The 16,508-nt window shown below is 60.5% G+C and overlaps 1 protein-coding gene across 1 annotated transcript in view; it reads right to left on the bottom strand.

The window, feature by feature from the left end:
* The window catches only part of ncstn (nicastrin), a 76,534-nt gene extending 60,461 nt beyond the window's left edge, over window positions 1-16,073 (bottom strand). Inside the window, exons 1-3 of the mRNA XM_059642840.1 lie at window positions 15,950-16,073; window positions 14,057-14,202; window positions 12,647-12,797 (exon numbers count right to left, since the gene is read on the bottom strand). Coding sequence (XP_059498823.1) covers window positions 12,647-12,797; window positions 14,057-14,202; window positions 15,950-16,061 — 409 coding nt within the window. The 5' untranslated portion in view covers window positions 16,062-16,073. The remainder of the gene's footprint in view (window positions 1-12,646; window positions 12,798-14,056; window positions 14,203-15,949) is intronic.
* Between the last annotated feature and the right edge of the window lie 435 nt (window positions 16,074-16,508).

The following is a 16,508-nucleotide window of genomic DNA, read 5'->3' as shown; positions in this document are numbered from 1 at the left end:
AGAGAGAGAGCGGGGATAGGACAGTGAGGGAGGGGGACAGTGGGAGAGAGAGCGGGGATAGGACAGTGAGTGACGGGGACAGTGAGAGTGAGAGAGAGCGGGGATAGGACAGTCAGTGAGGGGTCAGTGGGAAAGAGAGAGAGAGCGGGGATCGGACAGTGAGTGAGGGGGACAGTGGGAGAGAGAGAGAGAACGGGGATAGGACAGTGAGTGAGGGGGACAGAGGGAGAGAGAGCGGGGATACGACAGTGAGTGAGGGGGACAGAGAGAGTGAGAGCGGGGATAGGACAGTGAGTGAGGGGGACAGTGGGACAGAGAGAGAGAGCGGGGACAGGACAGTGAGTAGGGGGACAGTGGGAGAGAGAGAGAGCGGGGATAGGACAGTGAGTGAGGGGACAGTGGGAGAGAGAGAGCGGGGACAGGACAGTGAGTGAGGGGGACAGTGGGAGAGAGAGCGGGGATAGGACAGTGAGTGAGGGGGACAGTGGGACACAGAGAGAGAGCGGGGATAGGACAGTGAATGAGGGGGACAGAGGGAGAGAGAGAGCGGGGATAGGACAGTGAGTGAGGGGACAGTGGGAGAGAGAGAGAGCGGGGATAGGACAGTGAGTGAGGGGGACAGTGGGGGGGAGGGAGAGAGTGGGATAGGACAGTGAGTGAGGGGACAGTGGGGGAGAGAGAGAGCGGGGATAGGACAGTGAGTGAGGGGGACAGTGAGAGAGAGAGCGGGGATAGGACAGTGAGTGAGGGGGACAGTGGGGGAGAGAGAGAGCGGGGATAGGACAGTGAGTGAGGGGGACAGTGGGAGAGAGAGCGGGGATAGGACAGTGAGTGAGGGGGACAGTGGGAGAGAGAGAGAGCGGGGATAGGACAGTGAGTGAGGGGGACAGTGGGAGAGAGAGAGAGGGGATAAGACAGTGAGTGAGGGGTACAGAGGGAGAGAGAGAGAGCGGGGATAGGACAGTGAGTGAGGGGACAGTGGGAGAGAGAGAGAGCGGGGATAGGAGAGTGAGTGAGGGGGACAGAGGGAGAGAGAGCGGGGATACGACAGTGAGTGAGGGGGACAGAGAGAGAGAGAGAGGGGATAGGACAGTGAGTGAGGGGGACAGAGGGAGAGAGAGAGAGAAAGGGGATAGGACAGTGAGTGAGGGGGACAGTGGGACAGAGAGAGAGAGCGGGGATAGGACAGTGAGTGAGGGGGACAGAGGTCGAGAGAGAGCGGGGATAGGACAGTGAGCGAGGGGGACAGAGAGAGAGAGAGAGAGAGAGAGAGAGAGCGGGGATAGGACAGTGAGTGAGGGGGTCAGTGGGAGAGAGAGCGGGGATAGGACAATGAGTGAGGGGGACAGAGGGAGAGAGAGAGAGCGGGGATAGGACAGTGAGTGAGGGGGACAGTGGGAGAGAGAGAGAGCGGGGACAGGACAGTGAGTGAGGGGGACAGTGGGAGAGAGAGCGGGGATAGGACAGTGAGTGAGGGAGACAGTGAGAGAGAGAGAGAGCGGGGATAGGACAGTGAGTGAGGGGACACTGGGGCAGAGAGAGAGAGCGGGGATAGGACAGTGAGTGAGGGGGACAGTGGGAGAGAGAGAGAGCGGGGATAGGACAGTGAGTGAGGGGGATCGGGGGAGAGAGAGAGAGCGGGGATAGGACAGTGAGTGAGGGGGACAGGGGGAGAGAGAGAGAGCGGGGATAGGAGAGTGAGTGAGGGGGACAGAGGGATTGAGAGAGAGCGGGGATAGGACAGTGAGTGAGGGGGACAGAGGGAGAGAGAGAGCGGGGATAGGACAGTGAGTGAGGGGGACACTGGGGGAGAGAGAGCGGGGATAGGACAGTGAGTGAGGGGGAAAGTGGGACAGAGAGAGAGAGCGGGGATAGGACAGTGAGTGAGGGGGACAGAGGGAGAGAGAGAGCGGGCATAGGACAGTGAGTGAGGGGGACAGTGGGAGAGAGAGAGCGGGGATAGGACAGTGAGTGAGGGGGACAGTGGGAGAGAGAGAGAGCGGGGTCAGGACAGTGAGTGAGGGGACAGTGGGGGAGAGAGAGAGAGCGGGGATAGGACAGTGAGTGTGGGGGACAGTGGGAGAGAGAAAGAGCGGGGAGAGGAGAGTGAGTGAGGGGGACAGAGGGAGAGAGAGAGGGGATAGGACAGTGAGTGAGGGGGACAGAGGGAGAGAGAGCGGGGATACGACAGTGAGTGAGGGGGACAGAGAGAGTGAGAGCGGGGATAGGACAGTGAGTGAGGGGGACAGTGGGACAGAGAGAGAGAGCGGGGATAGGACAGTGAGTGAGGGGGACAGAGGGAGAGAGAGAGCGGGGATAGGACAGTGAGTGAGGGGGACAGAGGGAGAGAGAGAGAGCGGGGACAGGACAGTGAGTGAGGGGGACAGAGTGAGAGAGAGAGAGCAGGGATAGGACAGTGAGTGAGGGGACAGTGGGAGAGAGAGAGCGGGGATAGAACAGTTAGTGAGGGGGACAGAGGGAGAGAGAGAGAGAGCGGGGATAGGACAGTGAGTGAGGGGACAGTGGGAGAGAGAGAGAGAGCGGGGATAGGACAGTGAGTGAGGGGGACAGAGGGAGAGAGAGAGAGTGGGGATAGGACAGAGAGTGAGGGGACAGAGGGAGAGAGAGAGAGTGGGGATAGGACAGTGAGTGAGGGGGACAGTGGGAGAGAGAGAGAGCGGGGATAGGACAGTGAGTGAGGGGGACAGTGGGAGAGAGAGAGAGAGAGCGGGGATAGGACAGAGAGTGAGGGGGACAGAGGGAGAGAGAGAGAACGGGGATAGGGCAGTGAGTGAGGGGGAGAGTGGGGGAGAGAGAGAGCGGGGATAGGACAGTGAGTGAGGGGGACAGTGAGGGAGAGAGAGAGCGGGGATAGGACAGTGAGTGAGGGGGACAGTGGGAGAGAGAGCGGGGATAGGACAGTGAGTGAGGGGGACAGTGGGGGAGAGAGAGAGCGGGGATAGGACAGTGAGTGAGGGGGACAGTGGGAGAGAGAGCAGGGATAGGACAGTGAGTGAGGGGTCAGTGGGAGAGAGAGAGAGAGCGGGGATAGGACAGTGAGTGAGGGGGACAGTGGGAGAGAGAGAGAGCGGGGATAGGACAGTGAGTGAGGGGACAGAGGGAGAGAGAGAGAGTGGGGATAGGACAGAGAGTTAGGGGGACAGAGGGAGAGAGAGAGAGCGGGGATAGGACAGTGAGTGAGGGGGACAGTGAGGGAGAGAGAGAGCGGGGATAGGACAGTGAGTGAGGGGGACAGTGGGAGAGAGAGCGGGGATAGGACAGTGAGTGAGGGGGACAGTGGGAGAGAGAGAGAGCGGGGATAGGACAGTGAGTGAGGGAGACAGTGGGAGAGAGAGAGAGAGAGAGCGGGGATAGGACAGTGAGTGAGGGGGACAGAGGGTGAGAGAGAGAGCGGGGATAGGACCGTGAGTGAGGGGGACAGTGGGAAAGAGAGAGAGAGCGGGGATAGGACACTGAGTGAGGGGACAGTGGGAGAGAGAGAGAGCGGGGATAGGACAGTGAGTGAGGGGGACAGTGGGAGAGAGAGAGAGAGTGGGGATAGGACAGTGAGTGAGGGGGACAGTGAGGGAGATAGAGAGCGGGGATAGGACAGTGAGTGAGGGGGACAGTGGGAGAGAGAGCGGGGATAGGACAGTGAGTGAGGGGACAGAGGGAGAGAGAGCGAGCGCGGGGATAGGACAGTGAGTGAGGGGGACAGAGGGAGAGAGAGAGAGCGGGGATAGGACAATGAGTGAGGGAAACAGTGGGAGAGAGAGCGGGGAAAGGACAGTGAGTGAGGGGGACAGTGGGAGAGAGAGCGGGGATAGGACAGTGAGTGAGGGGGACAGTGGGAGAGAGAGAGAACGGGGATAGGACAGTGAGTGAGGGGGACAGTGGGATAGAGAGAGAGCGGGGATAGGACAGTGAGTGAGGGGGACAGAGAGAGAGAGAGCGGGGATAGGACAGTGAGTGAGGGGGACAGTGGGAGAGAGAGAGAGAGCAGGGATAGGACAGTGAGTGAGGGGACAGAGGGGGAGAGAGAGAGCGGGGAAAGGACAGTGAGTGAGGGGGACAGAGGGAGAGAGAGAGAGCGGGGATAGGACAGTGAGTGAGGGGGACAGTGGGAGAGAGAGAGAGAGCGGGGATAGGACAGTGAGTGAGGGGGACAGAGGGAGAGAGAGAGAGCGGGGATAGGACCGTGAGTGAGGGGGACAGTGGGAGAGAGAGAGAGCGGGGATAGGACAGTGAGTGAGGGGACAGTGGGAGAGAGAGAGAGCGGGGATAGGACAGTGAGGGAGGGGGACAGTGGGAGAGAGAGCGGGGATAGGACAGTGAGTGACGGGGACAGTGAGAGTGAGAGAGAGCGGGGATAGGACAGTCAGTGAGGGGTCAGTGGGAAAGAGAGAGAGAGCGGGGATCGGACAGTGAGTGAGGGGGACAGTGGGAGAGAGAGAGAGAACGGGGATAGGACAGTGAGTGAGGGGGACAGAGGGAGAGAGAGCGGGGATACGACAGTGAGTGAGGGGGACAGAGAGAGTGAGAGCGGGGATAGGACAGTGAGTGAGGGGGACAGTGGGACAGAGAGAGAGAGCGGGGACAGGACAGTGAGTAGGGGGACAGTGGGAGAGAGAGAGAGCGGGGATAGGACAGTGAGTGAGGGGACAGTGGGAGAGAGAGAGCGGGGACAGGACAGTGAGTGAGGGGGACAGTGGGAGAGAGAGCGGGGATAGGACAGTGAGTGAGGGGGACAGTGGGACACAGAGAGAGAGCGGGGATAGGACAGTGAATGAGGGGGACAGAGGGAGAGAGAGAGCGGGGATAGGACAGTGAGTGAGGGGACAGTGGGAGAGAGAGAGAGCGGGGATAGGACAGTGAGTGAGGGGGACAGTGGGGGGGAGGGAGAGAGTGGGATAGGACAGTGAGTGAGGGGACAGTGGGGGAGAGAGAGAGCGGGGATAGGACAGTGAGTGAGGGGGACAGTGAGAGAGAGAGCGGGGATAGGACAGTGAGTGAGGGGGACAGTGGGGGAGAGAGAGAGCGGGGATAGGACAGTGAGTGAGGGGGACAGTGGGAGAGAGAGCGGGGATAGGACAGTGAGTGAGGGGGACAGTGGGAGAGAGAGAGAGCGGGGATAGGACAGTGAGTGAGGGGGACAGTGGGAGAGAGAGAGAGGGGATAAGACAGTGAGTGAGGGGTACAGAGGGAGAGAGAGAGAGCGGGGATAGGACAGTGAGTGAGGGGACAGTGGGAGAGAGAGAGAGCGGGGATAGGAGAGTGAGTGAGGGGGACAGAGGGAGAGAGAGCGGGGATACGACAGTGAGTGAGGGGGACAGAGAGAGAGAGAGAGGGGATAGGACAGTGAGTGAGGGGGACAGAGGGAGAGAGAGAGAGAAAGGGGATAGGACAGTGAGTGAGGGGGACAGTGGGACAGAGAGAGAGAGCGGGGATAGGACAGTGAGTGAGGGGGACAGAGGTCGAGAGAGAGCGGGGATAGGACAGTGAGCGAGGGGGACAGAGAGAGAGAGAGAGAGAGAGAGAGAGAGCGGGGATAGGACAGTGAGTGAGGGGGTCAGTGGGAGAGAGAGCGGGGATAGGACAATGAGTGAGGGGGACAGAGGGAGAGAGAGAGAGCGGGGATAGGACAGTGAGTGAGGGGGACAGTGGGAGAGAGAGAGAGCGGGGACAGGACAGTGAGTGAGGGGGACAGTGGGAGAGAGAGCGGGGATAGGACAGTGAGTGAGGGAGACAGTGAGAGAGAGAGAGAGCGGGGATAGGACAGTGAGTGAGGGGACACTGGGGCAGAGAGAGAGAGCGGGGATAGGACAGTGAGTGAGGGGGACAGTGGGAGAGAGAGAGAGCGGGGATAGGACAGTGAGTGAGGGGGATCGGGGGAGAGAGAGAGAGCGGGGATAGGACAGTGAGTGAGGGGGACAGGGGGAGAGAGAGAGAGCGGGGATAGGAGAGTGAGTGAGGGGGACAGAGGGATTGAGAGAGAGCGGGGATAGGACAGTGAGTGAGGGGGACAGAGGGAGAGAGAGAGCGGGGATAGGACAGTGAGTGAGGGGGACACTGGGGGAGAGAGAGCGGGGATAGGACAGTGAGTGAGGGGGAAAGTGGGACAGAGAGAGAGAGCGGGGATAGGACAGTGAGTGAGGGGGACAGAGGGAGAGAGAGAGCGGGCATAGGACAGTGAGTGAGGGGGACAGTGGGAGAGAGAGAGCGGGGATAGGACAGTGAGTGAGGGGGACAGTGGGAGAGAGAGAGAGCGGGGTCAGGACAGTGAGTGAGGGGACAGTGGGGGAGAGAGAGAGAGCGGGGATAGGACAGTGAGTGTGGGGGACAGTGGGAGAGAGAAAGAGCGGGGAGAGGAGAGTGAGTGAGGGGGACAGAGGGAGAGAGAGAGGGGATAGGACAGTGAGTGAGGGGGACAGAGGGAGAGAGAGCGGGGATACGACAGTGAGTGAGGGGGACAGAGAGAGTGAGAGCGGGGATAGGACAGTGAGTGAGGGGGACAGTGGGACAGAGAGAGAGAGCGGGGATAGGACAGTGAGTGAGGGGGACAGAGGGAGAGAGAGAGCGGGGATAGGACAGTGAGTGAGGGGGACAGAGGGAGAGAGAGAGAGCGGGGACAGGACAGTGAGTGAGGGGGACAGAGTGAGAGAGAGAGAGCAGGGATAGGACAGTGAGTGAGGGGACAGTGGGAGAGAGAGAGCGGGGATAGAACAGTTAGTGAGGGGGACAGAGGGAGAGAGAGAGAGAGCGGGGATAGGACAGTGAGTGAGGGGACAGTGGGAGAGAGAGAGAGAGCGGGGATAGGACAGTGAGTGAGGGGGACAGTGGGAGAGAGAGAGAGCGGGGACAGGACAGTGAGTGAGGGAGACAGTGGGAGAGAGAGAGAGCGCAGATAGGGCAGTGAGTGAGGGGACAGTGGGATAGAGAGAGAGCGGGGATAGGACAGTGAGTGAGGGGGACAGTGGGAGAGAGAGAGAGCGGGGATAGGACAGTGAGTGAGGGGGACAGTGGGGGAGAGAGAGCGGGGATAGGGCAGTGAGTGAGGGGGACAGAGGGAGAGAGAGCGGGGATAGGGCAGTGAGTGAGGGGGACAGAGGGAGAGAGAGAGAGAGCGGGGATAGGACAGTGAGTGAGGAGGACAGTGGGAGAGAGAGCGGGGATAGGACAGTGAGTGAGGGGACAGACGGAGAGAGAGAGAGTGGGGATAGGACAGTGAGTGAGGTGGACAGTCGGAGAGAGAGAGAGCGGGGATAGGACAGTGAGTGAGGGGGACAGAGGGAGAGAGAGAGAGCGGGGATAGGACAGTGAGTGAGGAGGACAGACGGAGAGAGAGAGAGAGCGGGGATAGGACAGTGAGTGAGGGGGACAGTGGGAGAGAGAGAGCGGGCATAGGACAGTGAGTGAGGGGACAGTGGGAGAGAGAGAGAGCGGGGAGAGGACAGTGAGTGAGGGGACAGAGGGAGAGAGAGAGAGAGCGGGGATAGGACAGTGAGTGAGGGGGACAGTGGGAGAGAGAGAGAGAGAGCGGGGATAGGACAGTGAGTGAGGGGACAGACGGAGAGAGAGAGCGGGGATAGGACAGTGAGTGAGGGGGAGAGTGGGAGAGAGAGCGGGGATAGGACAGTGAGTGAGGGGGACAGTGGGAGAGAGAGCGGGGATAGGACAGTGAGTGAGGGGACAGACGGAGAGAGAGAGAGCGGGGATAGGACAGTGAGTGAGGGGGACAGTCGGAGAGAGAGAGAGCGGGGATAGGACAGTGAGTGAGGGGGACAGAGGGAGAGAGAGAGAGCGGGGATAGGACAGTGAGTGAGGGGGACAGAGGGAGAGAGAGAGAGCGGGGATAGGACAGTGAGTGAGGGGGACAATGGGAGAGAGAGCGGGCATAGGACAGTGAGTGAGGGGACAGTGGGAGAGAGAGAGAGAGCGGGGATAGGACAGTGAGTGAGGGGGACAGTGGGAGAGAGAGAGAGAGCGGGGATAGGACAGTGAGTGAGGGGGACAGAGAGAGAGAGAGAGAGAGAGAGCGGGGAGAGGACAGTGAGTGAGGGGACAGTGGGAGAGAGAGAGAGCGGGGATAGGACAGTGAGTGAGGGGACAGTGGGAGAGAGAGAGAGCGGGGCTAGGACAGTGAGTGAGGGGTCAGTAGGAGAGAGAGAGAGAGATCGGGGATAGGGCAGTGAGTGAAGGAGACAGAGGGAGAGAGAGGGAGAGAGAGAGAGAGAGAGAGAGAGAGAGAGAGAGAGAGCGGGGATAGGACAGTGAGTGAGGGGGACAGTGAGAGAGAGAGAGAGCGGGGATAGGACAGTGAGTGAGGGGGACAGTGGGAGAGAGAGAGAGCGGGAATCGGACAGTGAGTGAGGGGGACAGTGGGAGAGGGAGAGAGTGGGGATAGGACAGTGAGTGAAGGGACAGTGGGAGAGAGAGAGAGCGGGGATAGGACAGTGAGTGAGGGGGACAGTGGGAGAGAGAGCGGGGATAGGACAGTGAGTGAGGGGGACAGTGGGAGAGAGAGAGGGCGGGGATAGGACAGTGAGTGAGGGGGACAGAGAGAGAGAGAGCGGGGATAGGACAGTGAGTGAGGGGGACAGTGGGAGAGAGAGAGAGCGGGGATAGGACAGTGAATGAGGGGAACAGTGGGAGAGAGAGAGGGCGGGGATAGGACAGTGAGTGAGGGGACAGTGGGAGAGAGAGAGAGCGGGGATAGGACAGTGAGTGAGGGGGACAGTGGGAGAGAGAGAGAGCGGGGATAGGACAGTGAGTGAGAGGGACAGTGGGAGAGAGAGAGAGAGAGCGGGGATAGGACAGTGAGTGAGGGGACAGACGGAGAGAGAGAGAGCGGGGATAGGACAGTGAGTGAGGGGTCAGTGGGAGAGAGAGAGAGATCGGGGACAGGGCAGTGAGTGAGGGAGACAGAGGGAGAGAGAGAGAGAGAGAGAGAGAGAGAGAGAGAGCGAGAGAGCGGGGATAGGACAGTGAGTGAGGGGGACAGTGAGAGAGAGAGAGAGCGGGGATAGAACAGTGAGTGAGGGGGACAGTGGGAGAGAGAGAGAGCGGGAATCGGACAGTGAGTGAGGGGGACAGTGGGAGAGAGAGAGGGCGGGGATAGGACAGTGAGTGAGGGGGACAGAGAGAGAGAGAGAGAGAGAGAGAGAGAGAGCGGGGATAGGACAGTGAGTGAGGGGGACAGTGGCAGAGAGAGAGAGCGGGGATAGGACAGTCAGTGAGGGGAGAGTGAGAGAGAGAGCGGGTATAGGACAGTGAGTGAGGGGACAGAGGGAGAGAGAGAGAGCGGGGATAGAACACTGAGTGAGGGGGACAGTGGGAGAGAGAGAGGGCGGGGAAAGGACAGTGAGTGAGGGGGACAGAGAGAGAGAGAGAGCGGGGATAGGACAGTGAGTGAGGGGGACAGTGGGACAGAGAGAGAGAGCGGGGATAGGACAGTCAGTGAGGGGGACAGAGGGAGAGAGAGAGGGGGGATAGGACAGTGAGTGAGGGGGACAGTGGGAGAGAGAGAGAGCGGGGAGAGGACAGTGAGTGAGGGGGACAGTGGGAGAGAGAGAGAGCGGGGATAGGAGAGTGAGTGAGGGGACAGTGAGAGAGAGAGCGGGGATAGGACAGTGAGTGAGGGGGACAGAGGGAGAGAGAGAGAGCGGGGATAGGACAGTGAGTGAGGGGGACAGAGGGAGAGAGTGCGGGGACAGGACAGTGAGTGAGGGGGACAGAGGGAGAGAGAGCGGGGATAGGACAGTGAGTGAGGAGACACTGGGGGAGAGAGAGAGAGCGGGGATAGGACAGTGAGTGAGGGGACACTGGGGGAGAGAGAGAGAGCGGGGATAGGATAGTGAGTGAGGGGGAACAGTGGGAGAGAGAGAGAGCGGGGATCGGACAGTGAGTGAGGGGACACTGGGGGAGAGAGAGAGAGCGGGGATAGGACAGTGAGTGAGGGGGACAGTGGGAGAGAGAGAGAGCGGGGATAGGACAGTGAGTGAGGGGGATAGGGGGAGAGAGAGAGAGCGGGGATAGGACAGTGAGTGAGGGGGACAGGGGGAGAGAGAGAGCGGGGATAGGACAGTGAGTGAGGGGGACAGTGGGAGAGAGAGAGAGAGAGCGGGGATAGGACAGTGAGTGAGGGGACAGACGGAGAGAGAGAGAGCGGGGATAGGACAGTGAGTGAGGGGTCAGTGGGAGAGAGAGAGAGATCGGGGATAGGGCAGTGAGTGAGGGAGACAGAGGGAGAGAGAGAGAGCGGGGATAGGACAGTGAGTGAGGGGAACAGTGGGAGAGAGAGAGGGCGGGGATAGGACAGTGAGTGAGGGGACAGTGGGAGAGAGAGAGAGCGGGGATAGGACAGTGAGTGAGGGGGACAGTGGGAGAGAGAGAGAGCGGGGATAGGACAGTGAGTGAGAGGGACAGTGGGAGAGAGAGAGAGAGAGCGGGGATAGGACAGTGAGTGAGGGGACAGACGGAGAGAGAGAGAGCGGGGATAGGACAGTGAGTGAGGGGTCAGTGGGAGAGAGAGAGAGATCGGGGATAGGGCAGTGAGTGAGGGAGACAGAGGGAGAGAGAGAGAGAGAGAGAGAGAGAGAGATAGCGAGAGAGCGGGGATTGGACAGTGAGTGAGGGGGACAGTGAGAGAGAGAGAGAGCGGGGATAGAACAGTGAGTGAGGGGGACAGTGGGAGAGAGAGAGAGCGGGAATCGGACAGTGAGTGAGGGGGACAGTGGGAGAGAGAGAGGGCGGGGATAGGACAGTGAGTGAGGGGGACAGAGAGAGAGAGAGAGAGAGAGAGCGGGGATAGGACAGTGAGTGAGGGGGACAGTGGCAGAGAGAGAGAGCGGGGATAGGACAGTCAGTGAGGGGAGAGTGAGAGAGAGAGCGGGTATAGGACAGTGAGTGAGGGGACAGAGGGAGAGAGAGAGAGCGGGGATAGAACAGTGAGTGAGGGGGACAGTGGGAGAGAGAGAGGGCGGGGAAAGGACAGTGAGTGAGGGGGACAGAGAGAGAGAGAGAGCGGGGATAGGACAGTGAGTGAGGGGGACAGTGGGACAGAGAGAGAGAGCGGGGATAGGACAGTCAGTGAGGGGGACAGAGGGAGAGAGAGAGGGGGGATAGGACAGTGAGTGAGGGGGACAGTGGGAGAGAGAGAGAGCGGGGAGAGGACAGTGAGTGAGGGGGACAGTGGGAGAGAGAGAGAGCGGGGATAGGAGAGTGAGTGAGGGGACAGTGAGAGAGAGAGCGGGGATAGGACAGTGAGTGAGGGGGACAGAGGGAGAGAGAGAGAGCGGGGATAGGACAGTGAGTGAGGGGGACAGAGGGAGAGAGTGCGGGGACAGGACAGTGAGTGAGGGGGACAGAGGGAGAGAGAGCGGGGATAGGACAGTGAGTGAGGAGACACTGGGGGAGAGATAGAGAGCGGGGATAGGACAGTGAGTGAGGGGACACTGGGGGAGAGAGAGAGAGCGGGGATCGGACAGTGAGTGAGGGGGAACAGTGGGAGAGAGAGAGAGTGGGGATCGGACAGTGAGTGAGGGGACACTGGGGGAGAGAGAGAGAGCGGGGATAGGACAGTGAGTGAGGGGGACAGTGGGAGAGAGAGAGAGCGGGGATAGGACAGTGAGTGAGGGGGATAGGGGGAGAGAGAGAGAGCGGGGATAGGACAGTGAGTGAGGGGGACAGGGGGAGAGAGAGAGCGGGGATAGGACAGTGAGTGAGGGGGACAGAGAGAGAGAGAGCGGGGATAGGACAGTGAGTGAGGGGGATAGGGGGAGAGAGAGAGAGCGGGGATAGGACAGTGAGTGAGGGGGATCGGGGGAGAGAGAGAGAGCGGGGATAGGACAGTGACTGAGGGGGACAGGGGGAGAGAGAGAGCGGGTATAGGACAGTGAGTGAGGGGGACAGAGGGAGAGAGACAGAGCGGGGATAGGAGAGTGAGTGAGTGGGACAGAGGCAGAGAGAGAGGGGATAGGACAGTGAGTGAGGGGGACAGAGAGAGAGAGAGCGGGGGTAGGACAGTGAGTGAGGGGCACAGTGGGACAGAGAGAGAGAGCGGGGATGGGACAGTGAGTGAGGGGCACAGTGGGACAGAGAGAGAGAGCGGGGATGGGACAGTGAGTGAGGGGGAAAGAGGGAGAGAGAGAGCGGGGATAGGACAGTGAGTGAGGGGGACAGAGGGAGAGAGAGAGAGCGGGGATAGGACAGTGAGTGAGGGGGACAGAGGGAGAGAGAGAGAGCGGGGATAGGACAGTGAGTGAGGGGGACAGAGGGAGAGAGAGAGAGCGGGGATAGGACAGAGACTGAGGGGACAGTGGGGGAGAGAGAGAGCGGGGATAGGACAGTGAGTGAGGGGGACAGTGAGAGAGAGAGCGGGGATAGGACAGTGAGTGAGGGGGACAGTGGGGGAGAGAGAGAGCGGGGATAGGACAGTCAGTGAGGGGGACAGTGGGAGAGAGAGCGGGGATAGGACAGTGAGTGAGGGGGACAGTGAGAGAGAGAGCGGGGAGAGGACAGTGAGTGAGGGGACAGTGAGAGAGAGAGCGGGGATAGGACAGTGAGTGAGGGGAGGGGAGGGGAGTGGGGAGGGGGAGGATAGTTGGACAGTGTGTGAGGGGAGGGGAGGGGTAGGAGGGGGACGTACCCGGGTTGATGGAGATGGTGACCTGCGCCATGTTGCGCCTCATACAGGTGACGGAGTCGGTGACAGCGTGCATGTGGGCGGCCAGCTGCATGGCACACAGCGGGTAGTCTGGGCCCGTTCCATTCACTCGCACATTGTGCTCCAGGAAACACTGCCAACAGGGGGAGACACTCTCCGTGAGCCCTCACCCTCCATCACCCTCAGCCTCACCCTCAGACTCCATCACCCTCTGCCCCATCACCCTCCGTCTCCATCACCCGCCCCCTCCATCACCCTCACCCGCCCCCTCCATCACCCTCAGCCTCACCCTCCGCCACCTCACCCTCAGACTCCATCACCCTCTGCCCCATCACCCTCCGTCTCCATCACCCTCACCTTCCATCACCCTCACCTTCCATCACCCTCACCCTCCGCCACCTCAGCCTCCAACCCCCTCACCCGCCCCCTCCATCACCCTCAGCCTCACCCTCTGCCACCTCAGCCTCCATCCCCCTCACTCTACCCTCACCCTTAGTAACCCTCAGCCTCACCCTCTGCCCCCTCACCTTCTGCCCCCTCACCCTCACCCTCCTTTCCCCTCACCATCCGCCCCTCACCCTCCACCCCCCCACCCTCCGCCCCCTCGCCCTCCGCGCCCCTCACCCACACCCTCTGCCCCCTCACCCTCACCCTCCGCCCCTTCACCCTCATCCTCCGCCCCCTTCACCCTCACCCTCCGCCCCCTTCACCCTCACCCTCCGCCCCCTTCACCCTCCTCCATTCACCCACACCCACTGTCGCCCTCACCCTCCCCTACCATCGCCCTAACCCTCCGCCCCCTCACCCTCCGTCAACCTCACCCTCACCCTCCGCCCCACTCACCCTCCGTCACCCTCTCCCTCCACCCCCTCACCCACACCCTCCGTCACCCTCTCACCCTCCCCCTCCGCCCCCTCACCCTCGCCCTCCGCCCCCTCACCCTCCACCCCCTCAGCCTCCGCCCCCTCTCCCTCACCCTCCACCCCATCACCCTCCATTCCTGAGGGACCGGCATCTTGCTCCCTCCCACTCCGTCCCCTCACCCTCAGTTACTGAGAGACGAGACCACCTCCCCCATCCAAACCATACCTCCCTCCTCCATTCAGCCCTGTCTCTCCAGCCTATCCCACTGCACAGCAAGAGAAGGCAATTCAGCCCTCTCCCCAGCCTGTCCCACAGGAGAGCAGGAGGCCATTCAGCCCTCTCCCCAGTCTGACCGACAAGAACTGCAGGAAGCCATTCAGCCACCCCCCGACCCACAGGAGCCTGGTACACAGGAACAGGAAGCCATTCATCCCTTTCTCAAACCTGGCACACAGCAACAGTTGGGCATCATTCTGGATGTCAGGATTTATGACAAAAGGTGGTAACTTGGAGTTTGCGATGCCTCACCTTGCGGATGACTTGAGTCTCACTGTCATCCCTCAGCAGGAAGACTGGAAAGGGAAAGTCTTCATACGACAGCTCATTACCATCTGGGTTCCACAAGGTCTTGTTACAGTTCACAAACTCAGGCCCATAGTCCTGGGAATAAACGCCTGGAGGTGGGAAGGACAAGAGACGGAGGGAGAGGGATACAGAAGGAGGTGGGGGGATGAGAGACGGAGGGAGAGGGATACACAGGGAGGTGGGGGGATGAGAGACGGAGGAGAGGGATACACAGGGAGGTGGGGGGATGAGAGACGGAGGGAGAGGGATACAGAGGGAGGTGGGGGGATGAGAGACGGAGGGAGAGGGATACAGAGGGAGGTGGGGGGGAACGAGAGATGGAGGGAAAAGGATATAGAGGGAGGTGGGGGGATGAGAGACGGAGGGAGAGGGATACAGAGGGAGGTGGGGCGGAACGAGAGATGGAGGGAAAAGGATATAGAGGGAGGTGGGGGAACGAGAGACGGAGGGAGAGGTATATAAGGGGAGTGGCAGAGACAGGAACAAGGAGAAAAACGGAGGGGGTGAGCCACCGTGCACAGTTCCGGTCCCCGTATCCCTCAGTCAGACCCACACTCGGAGCACCGTGCACAGTTCCGGTCCCCGTATCCTTCAGTCAGACCCACACTCGCAGCACCGTGCACAGTTCCGGTCCCCGTATCCCTCAGTCAGACCCACACTCGGAGCACCATGCACAGTTCCCGTCCCCGTATCCCTCAGTCAGACCCACACTCGGAGCACCGTGCACAGTTCCGGTCCCCGTATCCTTCAGTCAGACCCACACTCGCAGCACCGTGCACAGTTCCGGTCCCCGTATCCCTCAGTCAGACCCACACTCGGAGCACCGTGCACAGTTCCGGTCCCCGTATCCCTCAGTCAGACCCACACTCGGAGCACCGTGCACAGTTCCGGTCCCCGTATCCCTCAGTCAGACCCACACTCGGAGCACCGTGCACAGTTCCGGTCCCCGTATCCCTCAGTCAGACCCACACTCGGAGCACCGTGCACAGTTCCGGTCCCCGTATCCCTCAGTCAGACCCACACTCGGAGCACCGTGCACAGTTCTGGTCCCTGTATCCTTCAGTCAGACCCACACTCGCAGCACCGTGCACAGTTCCGGTCCCTGTATCCGTCAGTCAGACCCACACTCGGAGCACCGTGCACAGTTCCAGTCCCCGTATCCCTCAGTCAGACCCACACTCGGAGCAACGTGCACAGTTCTGGTCCCCATATCCCTCAGTCAGACCCACACTCGGAGCACCGTGCACAGTTCCAGTCCCCGTATCCCTCTGTCAGACCCACACTCGGAGCACCGTGCACAGTTCTGGTCCCCATATCCCTCAGTCAGACCCACACTCGGAGCACCGTGCACAGTTCCAGTCCCCGTATCCCTCTGTCAGACCCACACTCGGAGCACCGTGCACAGTTCTGTTCCCCGTATCCCTCAGTTAGACCCACACTCGGAGCACCGTGCACAGTTCTGGTCCCCATATCCCTCAGTCAGACCCACACTCGGAGCACCGTGCACAGTTCCAGTCCCCGTATCCCTCTGTCAGACCCACACTCGGAGCACCGTGCACAGTTCTGGTCCCCATATCCCTCAGTCAGACCCACACTCGGAGCACCGTGCACAGTTCTGGTCCCCATATCCCTCAGTCAGACCCACACTCGGAGCACCGTGCACAGTTCCGGTCCCTGTATCCCTCAGGTGGATCCACACTTTGGAACACTGTGTAATTCAGGAGAAACGTTTTCCTGCAGGGAATGCTGGACAAGTCTCTATGCACCGTGCTGGGTCTCTCTCTGTGGTGGGGGGTGGAGGGGATTGAACAGGAGGCAGGCTGCCCCTGGACTCACCAGACCCGGTGTTGGGGCATTTCAGATGTGGCGAGAACTGAGCAGCTTCTGGTTTGTTAGGAATCACCACAGCAACACCAGCGACCCGACCCTTCACCTTTAACCTCATCATGACGTCCCTGTGAAAGAGCAGAGAGAGATTACAGGGGGTGGGAGGGTGGGGGGAGCTCAGTGCCAAACGATCCTGAAAGCTGCCTGTGTCTCCCTGAACGACCTCCTTCAATTCCCTCTCGAACATAGGAGCAGGGGACGTCATTCAGTTCCCTTCCTCCTCCCAACAGTCTACTCCGCCACTTTCAGAGGGCTGGTCAGTCAGCTCGCTGATGCCAGGTGGGAAACAGCAAGGAGATAGCCTTACATCGCAGGAGGGTATAGACGGGCTGATGTGTGGCTAATGGAACCCAATGCTGACAAGTGGGATATGATGCATTTAGGCAGGACAAACAAGGAAAGAGAATATGCAGTGAGCAGCAGGACCCTGTGAAGCAGCGAGGATCGGGGGACCATGCTGTGCACACTCGGGGGTCCCTCAGTCAGGAGGATAGGTGGATGAAGTGAT

The sequence above is a fragment of the Stegostoma tigrinum genome, chromosome 46 (genome assembly GCF_030684315.1).
Source record: "Stegostoma tigrinum isolate sSteTig4 chromosome 46, sSteTig4.hap1, whole genome shotgun sequence".
Taxonomy (NCBI): domain Eukaryota; kingdom Metazoa; phylum Chordata; class Chondrichthyes; order Orectolobiformes; family Stegostomatidae; genus Stegostoma; species Stegostoma tigrinum.
The sequence above is the reverse complement of the archived record's forward strand: the minus strand, read 5'-3'. Positions and strand labels throughout refer to the sequence as shown.